Below are 9,661 nucleotides of genomic sequence, written 5' to 3' on the forward strand. Positions count from 1 at the left end.
CTGATGGTGCAATGAGCAAGGGACTCACATCTGAGTATACCCTTCCATGCTTATGGTGGACAAAATGATTCAGAAAAGGGGGTGGTGATGAACAGAGTGCCTGAATTAAGCAGACCACTCTTACCCAGTCCAAAGATCAGGGCTTGATCCATCACCGTTTTTTAGCTCACTGCACCATCCCAGCTCAGAACTTGGCTATATGCAAATTAGTCTGTTCCTGTCCCAGTGCATGATGGGAACAGGGCAAACCAAACTACCAAGCCAATTCTTATACTGGGAAGGAAACAAGCTTCCGGGGACCGGTTTCTGCCATTTCAGGCGTCGTCGGCCCGGCTTGCTTGAATCCTGATGGTGCAATGAGCAAGGGACTCACATCTGAGTTCACCCTTCCACGCTTATGGTGGTCAAATTGATTCAGAAAAGGGGGTGGTGATGAACAGAGTGCCTGAATTAAGCAGACCACTCTTACCCAGTCCAAAGATCAGGGCTTGATCCATCACCGTTCTTTAGCTCACTGCACCATCCCAGGTCAGAACTTGGCTATGTGCAAATTAGTCTGTTCCTGTCCCAGTGCATGATGGGAACAGGGCAAACCAAACTAACAAGCCAATTCTTATACTGGGAAGGAAACAAGCTTCCGGGGACCGGTTTCTGCCATTTCAGGCGTCGTCGGCCCGGCTTGCTTGAATCCTGATGGTGCAATGAGCAAGAGACTCACATCTGAGTATACCCTTCCACGCTTATGGTGGACAAAATGATTCAGAAAAGGGGGTGGTGATGAACAGAGTTCCTGAATTAAGCAGACCACTCTTACCCAGTCCAAAGATCAGGGCTTGATCCATCACCGTTTTTTTGCTCACTGCACCATCCCAGCTCAGAACTTGGCTATATGCAAATTAGTCTGTTCCTGTCCCAGTGCATGATGGGAACAGGGCAAACCAAACTACCAAGCCAATTCTTATACTGGGAAGGAAACAAGCTTCCGGGGACCGGTTTCTGCCATTTCAGGCGTCGTCGGCCCGGCTTGCTTGAATCCTGATGGTGCAATGAGCAAGGGACTCACATCTGAGTATACCCTTCCACGCTTATGGTGGACAAAATGATTCAGAAAAGGGGGTGGTGATGAACAGAGTGCCTGAATTAAGCAGACCACTCTTACCCAGTCCAAAGATCAGGGCTTGATCCATCACCGTTTTTTAGCTCACTGCACCATCCCAGCTCAGAACTTGGCTATATGCAAATGAGTCTGTTCCTGTCCCAATGCATGATGGGAACAGGGCAAACCAAACTACCAAGCCAATTCTTATACTGGGAAGGAAACATGCTTCCGGGGACGGTTTCTGCCATTTCAGGCGTCGTCGGCCCGGCTTGCTTGAATCCTGATGGTGCAATGAGCAAGGGACTCACATCTGAGTATACCCTTCCACGCTTATGGTGGACAAAATGATTCAGAAAAGGGGGTGGTGATGAACAGAGTGCCTGAATTAAGCAGACCACTCTTACCCAGTCCAAAGATCAGGGCTTGATCCATCACCGTTTTTTAGCTCACTGCACCATCCCAGCTCAGAACTTGGCTATATGCAAATTAGTCTGTTCCTGTCCCAGTGCATGATGGGAACAGGGCAAACCAAACTACCAAGCCAATTCTAAATAACGGTGATGGATCAAGCCCTGATCTTTGGACTGGGTAAGAGTGGTCTGCTTAATTCAGACACTCTGTTCATCACCACCCCCTTTTCTGTATCGTTTTTGGCCACTATAGGTGTGGCAGGGTATACTCAGACATGAGTCCCTTGCTCACTGCTCCATCAGGATTCAAGCAAGCCGGGCCGACGACGCCTGAAATGGCTTAAACCGGTCCCCGGAAGCTTGTCTCCTTTCTGGTGAAGAATTGGCTGGGTAGTTTGGTCCGCCCTGTTCCCATGATGCACTGGGCCAGGGACAGAATAATTTGCATATAGCCAGGTTCTGAGCTGGGAGGGGGCAGTGAGCTAAATAACGGTGATGGATCAAGCCCTGATCTTTGGACTGGGTAAGAGTGGTCTGCTTAATTCAGACACTCTGTTCATCACCACCCCCTTTTCTGTATCGTTTATAAACCACAAAGCAGACATTGAGGCTCAGCTGAATTCTGTTTAAAACTATTCTCATTAAAGGACTTGGCAATAGCAGATAATACTGCTCTATTCACAGTAAGGGATCCTAATAGTATAGGAAGTCTGTATTTCCTCAGGGAACAATGATCAGATTTAATAAAAATTATGGTCATACGGGGAGAGTGAAGGACAGAATGTTTACCTAATGATTACACATGTTTTAAAGCCTGTCCTATCACACATGTGGGTACTTGGATTGATTGTATTAGAATATTTGTGTATATTCATTCCAAAATGCCCTTTGGCTCTCATCTGAGCTTTCTGTAACCTGAGTGCTCTGTATTGGGTTATTACTACAGAGGTGATGCAAAACCAGGCAACATGTGATCAGCTTGACTCTATTGGGAACAGTTTCAGATTCATGTATTGCTATGACCAGTTGCCATTTAAAACACCATTTTTATTGATCACTAAAGTTACTTTGTATAATGCTCATATGCAGTAACATTTGCTATGTAGGACATAGTGTGAAGGGGCTTGGTGCAGTGGGCAGCAAAGGTCTATATTACTTTTTACCTGCAGAATGATTTTTCTCAGTCTATTTCCAACCACTTGTGTAGACTCCAAGAGTAGTTGTTCACGTTGCTACTTGTTTGCCCCAGTTAGTGATAAATGCTTATTTTGCCAATAATGTTAAGAGTGAGCTATACACTGATTGGTATGCCTCCTGAAGTTCGCAGTCTTGTAATAGAAGCATCCATATTCAAAATGTGGCCATTTAAACACTAATAGTATGACAACATATTCATTAACTGAGGGATCTTTCATATGTATCAAGAATCATGGATTTCTGTAGTAATTAAAAGCATGGTAAAACACTAACACCTGCTTACTGACCAAGACCAGTCCTAGCCCAAAATGCGACTTACGTCAAATGAAAAGCAATGAGATAGCAATACAAATACAGGCTATAAGAAGAAAAGTGGTCCATCAAGCAGACCCAGGCTTCCTCCTACCCCTAACAAGAGAAGGGGCATGTGGTATGGGTGGTGTGTAAAATCCACTTTCTGGTTGAAAAATTAGAAATATGATTCTCTGGAGTCGAATCAGAAGGTGCAATGTTCATTCTTGGGTATATGTCAAGGAAATCCTCGAATGCCATCACTTGACCACGTAGTGTTTATGCAGTGACCACATGTATGGTTTTACAGAAAGGGCCTTCATTAATTTTAAAGTGCGAGCCAATCATCACACAGAGCATAAGCATTGGGCCACACACTTACCATAACAAAGCATGTGATTTTGCTCTGGAAGTAAAAGATAATAAAAACATACATATAATCTGTTCTTCTTCTTCAGCGATATTGACATGTATCCATCTGCTGACTCCATTAAGCTGATGATAAATGGTATTGAAGTGAACAGACTGCCATATGAATCACATTCTGGTAGGTGACAGAGTTTTATTGGATGCATCAATAATCAAACAATCAATTCCTCCCCAACTAAAATGAGAACCCATTTAAGGGTCAGTGGCAGGGGCCTACCCCTTCACAGCTGATAAGTTGGTATGACTCATTTGCTGCTATTATGAGATTAAGCTAGCAGTTGATGCGGATGTATCATCAATATCAGCATCGGGGAATTCTGCTCAGCTAAGGGTATTTAAGAGTGCTGTACTTTTCCATTGTGCTTCTACATGTAAATGAATTCAGACTCGTTTCTGGCCCGTTCTCTTGCTCTATCCTGCTCTCCCTGTCCTTTCTTTTGACTCTGCATTCTTTCCTTTCTTGTCACCAACTCTCTCTATGACTTCAAATGGTATAAAGTGATGGAAAATGGCTCTCTAGTCTCTAAAATACATAAAAAGTGTAAGATTTGTGGTGCAGATGTGAGTAGTTGCTGTACCTACAATAAGTAAATCATGTACATTCCTGTCCTTCTCTTGGATCGATTCACAAAGATACCTTTAAAAAGATAGGAATCTACTCTTATATTTGAAGCAGATGTTTGAATTTTTAGGATTGCCTGACCATTATAAGGCAGCATCATGGGAATCCATGACAGTCATACTATTCCAAGAGCATCCTTAATTCCAAATCTGTACTCATTTGAGTTTTCACCACTCATAAAAAATGTGCATGAGTAAACATTAGCAAATGTGTATTTCTAACATTTTTCTATGGAGAGTAGATTTTTCCCCTTTGTAGATGCCCTTAGTCCTACCCCTTATGCTTGCAATAAACATGGGAGTGTTCCTTTTGTTCTCTTATGCTTAAAAGGTACTTGCTCATATATGTGACAGGAGTAGTTATGATATTTCCAGGGTGGGAAGCTAATTTCAAAATGTTCATCGTACTTTGTGCTGTCATAAATCAAAACAATTGCAACAACACAGGTTTCCCAAAGTAACTATGTTTAAGTAAAGAAATCATTATTTTCACATCTGAAATGTATTTATTTCAGTCTTTTCTACAAACATTGAAAATCTTACTTTGTTTTGACCACATAAAGTTAATTCTCGCATTTCAAAGATTTTCAACGCTGACTTTTTGTGGCTACTCCAGTTGATCTACAGCAGAGAGTTTGATCCTAAAATCTGTATGTATATTGCCTTGAGGATACATAGATACCATCTTCTGCCTTGATGACATGTGAATCATGTTTCTTTGCAATGTTGTAGGTTTGCTAAATTGTGAATCAGAAATATCAGAAGGAGTGAAATCAAATACACATGTGGTTATGGTACCAGATTATTACATTTTTGAAAACTGACATGAAAAAGTAAGGTGACAAAAGTATGAACGACCTGAATATATTGAAGATAAGTAGGCCTAGGTATGCTCAGATTTACTATACTTAACTCCACTGGTAATACCACGACAATATATATCCCTAAGATACAGAGACGTAAAGTTAAGAAATGTAACTCTACACTTACTATTATAGACCTCCTTACACAATATTCTGGTTGTCAATATTTTATCCACAAAATTTGACCATGTCAATATTTCTGTATTCAATATTCTGACACACAAGCACAAATGCATTTTCCCTTCATTATTGAGTCAGACCTAACGTGGAATTGATAAGCCTTTACTGTTAGTCAATAAAGAGCGATTAGGAATAAAATAGGCATAACATAGGCCTGTATTTATTTGGATAGAAATTGCACATGCCTTTCAAATCAATTAAATGACCCCTCCTACATGGTAAGCATGTTTATTTGCAGACTTGTTGCATTCTAAATAGATGTTTCAAATCAAAACTATATGTATATCTCCTATTTATTAAAAGATAAATCTCTATCTCCTCTTGCTTTTATCTCTAGCACTTTTTTGATCTCTGCTGCGCATGTTCCACAATATATTATGTAGTTCCTAGTTCATTTGAAATTGAACAACACTACATTTCTTTTGATTTCAGAACCGCATTTGAAGATTGAAAAGGAGGCTGATGGGCTGATCCTGCTCGCACCTGACTTTGGCATTGAGAAACTTCACTACAATGGAGTCACATGCCAGGTATTCTGGTGCATTCCGCTCACTGCGTGGTTGTCCATACTGACAAGATTACATAGATTTACATCAGAGGTCTCTTTCCTTTTTTCATCATAAAGGTTAGACCAGCTTTGTGGATGAAGGGCAAGACATGTGGAGTTTGTGGCCATCATGATGATGAGCGGGAACAGGAATATCAGATGCCAGATGGATTTGTTGCTAAAGATGAGGAGAGTTTTGTGAAATCTTGGATTACAGAAGAATCATGTTCTGTTCAATAGCGATGAAAGGTTCAAAACTGGTGAGTTGACAAAACTGATTATTTGGAATAGTTCAATAAGTCTAGCTGAGTGGCCATCATTTTATTGGAACCAAATCTACAATACAGAATGGCAGAGAGACCCATTTATCCAATAGTACATCTCCCAACTCAAGTAGTTTTCCCACATTTAGGGGCATATTATCAACACAGGCGATAAAATTATCGCTGCTTTTATCGGCAGAAAACTGCCGCTAAAGCCGCTTTTGCGGCAGTTTTCTGCCGCTAAATCCGTTTTTGCGGCAGTTTTCTGCCGATAAAAGCAGCGATAATTATATCGCCTGTGTTGATAATATGCCCCTTAATTTCCTTGTATCTTCTAAGTCATTATTGAATAAAATACCATGGTATGTTAGCACATTTGATTTCATCTCCAGTTACAAACAGTATTGTGAATTTCAAATTAAACACGCACACACCATGCACAAATGTTACTACACCTACTCAGTTACTACACCTACACACAGACACATAAATAACTACATCTTCTGTTTGCTAAAGGAATGAAATATGACACTAAAAGTGGTTCCAAAATATTTTTATTTTCTAAACAATTAGATGGTAATGCCTGTGAAGTACAAAGCATTTAACAGTCATATTTCCTCAGATTCAACATTTGCCATACGGGATTCTGAATGGATACCAGTTCAGTATATGGAACTAGTGTGTTGAGGGCGCCCCTTCAATGCCAGTTTGGTATCATGTTTGTCAATACTTTGCAACCAAATCCAGATTGAAAACATAGAAATTTTGCCAACCCCGCATTGCCGTGGTAGCCATTATCAAAAGCGAAGTGTTCCCTTTCGGACCTCCAAAAGTTTGTGAATTAAAAAAATCAAGCAAATAAATGAAACTCATCTTTTTAAATGCATCGCCATTTTCTTTAGGGAAAACAGCTGTATAAAAAAAAATGATTTTTTTAAAGTCAATAACAGGGAGATCTGTTGACATTGACACCATCAGGCCACCATCCTTGTGATTCGGAAACAGGAGCTGCACTCGGCTCAACCCACGGGCAAACAGCCCGAATAGCACCGACGCTGTGTGAACTGTTACACACGATCCCCATTTTGACGAAACGGCAACCGATTACTTTCGGTACCGTTCTCCTACAAACATAAACATCCCGATTAGGACCGGGACGGAATTATCACCGGTCTCCCGATAACGCGCCTTGATCATTCAGATCAGCCCTGAAGATTCACAGCCACATGCTGTGATGAAACACGTGTAGGCTAGAGTGATAAGCACAGTGATTCTGAGGAAAGAACACTGTTGAACAATAAAACCGTTTTGAAATACTTATGCGTGTTTGATCTATCCCATCGCTTCAACCATTTTGACCATTTGAAGATTGAAATTAGATTTGATACACTAAGTGTGCTCTGGATTCTTGTCCAATTACATTAGAGAGAGGTCCCAGAACCTCTTCTCTTACAGAGGTTAAGGTTTTCCTCTGCCAAGAAGCACCTAACTCTATACCACGACACTTTAATACTTACCGTGACTAGTTGTGCGCCATATTTCTGAACACTTAAAAACCTGTTCTCTGACTCTATCAAAAGCGAAGTGTTCCCTTTCGGACCTCCAAAAGTTTGTGAATTAAAAAAATCAAGCAAATAAATGAAACTCATCTTTTTAAATGCATCGCCATTTTCTTTAGGGAAAACAGCTGTATAAAAAAAAATGATTTTTTTAAAGTCAATAACAGGGAGATCTGTTGACATTGACACCATCAGGCCACCATCCTTGTGATGGCCTCCAAGTGGAAGGAGTCGCAATTTGCGACGTACCTGATGAATATTAATGAGGTAGGTTGAATTGCGACACACTCTGAGCCTGAGTTTTCCAACTAGACCTAATGATACATAAGTCAGTTCAGAAAAGTACTTACTGGGCACAAAATTTGTGATTTCAAACTGAGACCCGTATCACACCCAATGAAACAGAGAACAAATTATGCCATAACACAGAGTAGCTAGTGACCTTACAAGGTTGTCAACGTCTTTGGGCTTTATCTCAGAGGTGTAACTTGAGTCCCCTCTTGGTGACATTATATTAGTTAGGCCCAGGTGATCCCAGGGAGCTGATATGTTCCCCAAGGCAGAGAGTGGTAAAGTGGACCCATGTATTGGTCAAGCAAAGGGACTACCCAGGTATGGCTTATATGCTGTATGACGCATGAATGGAATTATGCCCTTTGTACAATGTCAATGGACCTAGGCACTTACATATTTTTCTGGTTGTTATTCACCAATCCTGCAACTGAGTAGACAGGAGAGTGGAGGTGCAAATGAAACTCTGGTCATCTTTGGTTTATACTCTGAAAGAAGTTGTGCTTTTGGAAAATATAATCTTGCAAATGTAGCCATTATTGACCATAAAGTGGGGTTTACTCATAATAATTTAGATTACAATGGAATTTATAGAAATAAAGGTCTACATCTTAAGAAGGATAACCGGCCCTCTTATAATACCATATTTACAAGACATCTTGTTTTGAAATAGCACACTTTTTCCCCACACAAATTTTGCAAGGTAAACTCAGGTGTAAATGATGTGAGAAAAAGCACTACCTCTTAGTTTCACAGCTTGTAGTGGAGGAACGTAGCTTGGGAAGATTATATGGCATCCGGTAAAAATTACATCCTGTGCGATTGGATATGTTATTAAGTTACCAAATAATCAGATATGTGTAATGACACCCTTCGGAATATCTGAACATATTCTACCAATAATCTGGGAGCTTACTGCTAAAAATACAACATATACTCATATATGTTTACTACTAACAATAAATGTATCTGCATTTTTTGTGCATTTATTGAGGCCTCCTACGGTAAACACTGTAAGGGCCTCAACATCAACCCGGATGTTCCATGTTAATAACCTTCACTATTTCTGTACAGATTCTACTCTGATCCATGCTGACAGCCTAAGCCGGGCAAGGAGTGAACATTTTAGTGACACATCATGATGCTGATCTGTAGAACTACAAAGCACTCCGCAGAACAACCACTCAGAGGATGAGATTTTCGCATCAACCTTTCACCAGAGTGTCATTTTAAATGATTCTAAATTTAAATCAAACCATGACTTGCCATTCCAACTATAAAATGTCAAATTCCATATAAATATATTATTTCCAAATAAACAATGATTTCATTCAAAAAGAAGTACAGGAGTCATGTTTTAATTTCAGTTAGTAGGTCATTAATTTGCAAAAAATAATTTGATCTTTTCTCCAAAGAATTAGGATTGGTTGAATTATTTTGCCCTGGAGCTAGGGGTGCAGCACCTGATGCAGCATCCAAAGAAAGGTCAGCAGAATAATGGGATACAAAGAGGACGCTTTAAAAGGGTTTATTTTTACTTACAGAATGTCATCTATGTTCAAATACATACGGTTAAATGTCAAGCACACTTTCCTTTTACTGTTTCTTTTTGGCTGTGTAGGACCCTCATTCTGTAACCTAAATCCAAGTAATGCTTAACTAAAAATCAGGAGACTGGAAAAGAACGTTCTAAAATTGTTCTAAAATACACTAATGTTTGCCTCCTTATTAGACTTCAAATGAAAAATATATCACCTTCATGAGACCTACAAATGAGACATTGCCGGTAATGCTTTAAGTGATAGTTCCCCACATTTTAGAATCTTGAGCAAAAACCGCATACGATAGTTGATTACACAAACCTACATTTTAAAAAGCTCCTTCTCAGTTAAGATTGACATTACTGAAGAG

General features: G+C 40.0%; 1 protein-coding gene across 1 annotated transcript in view; it reads left to right on the forward strand.

The window, feature by feature from the left end:
• The window catches only part of LOC144756145 (vitellogenin-A2-like), a 69,504-nt gene extending 60,413 nt beyond the window's left edge, over positions 1–9,091 (forward strand). Inside the window, exons 31-34 of the mRNA XM_078645723.1 lie at positions 3,456–3,544; positions 5,523–5,620; positions 5,716–5,897; positions 8,825–9,091. Coding sequence (XP_078501849.1) covers positions 3,456–3,544; positions 5,523–5,620; positions 5,716–5,877 — 349 coding nt within the window. The 3' untranslated portion in view covers positions 5,878–5,897; positions 8,825–9,091. The remainder of the gene's footprint in view (positions 1–3,455; positions 3,545–5,522; positions 5,621–5,715; positions 5,898–8,824) is intronic.
• Positions 9,092–9,661: the final 570 nt, after the last annotated feature.

This window comes from Lissotriton helveticus, chromosome 1_1 (genome assembly GCF_964261635.1).
Source record: "Lissotriton helveticus chromosome 1_1, aLisHel1.1, whole genome shotgun sequence".
Taxonomy (NCBI): domain Eukaryota; kingdom Metazoa; phylum Chordata; class Amphibia; order Caudata; family Salamandridae; genus Lissotriton; species Lissotriton helveticus.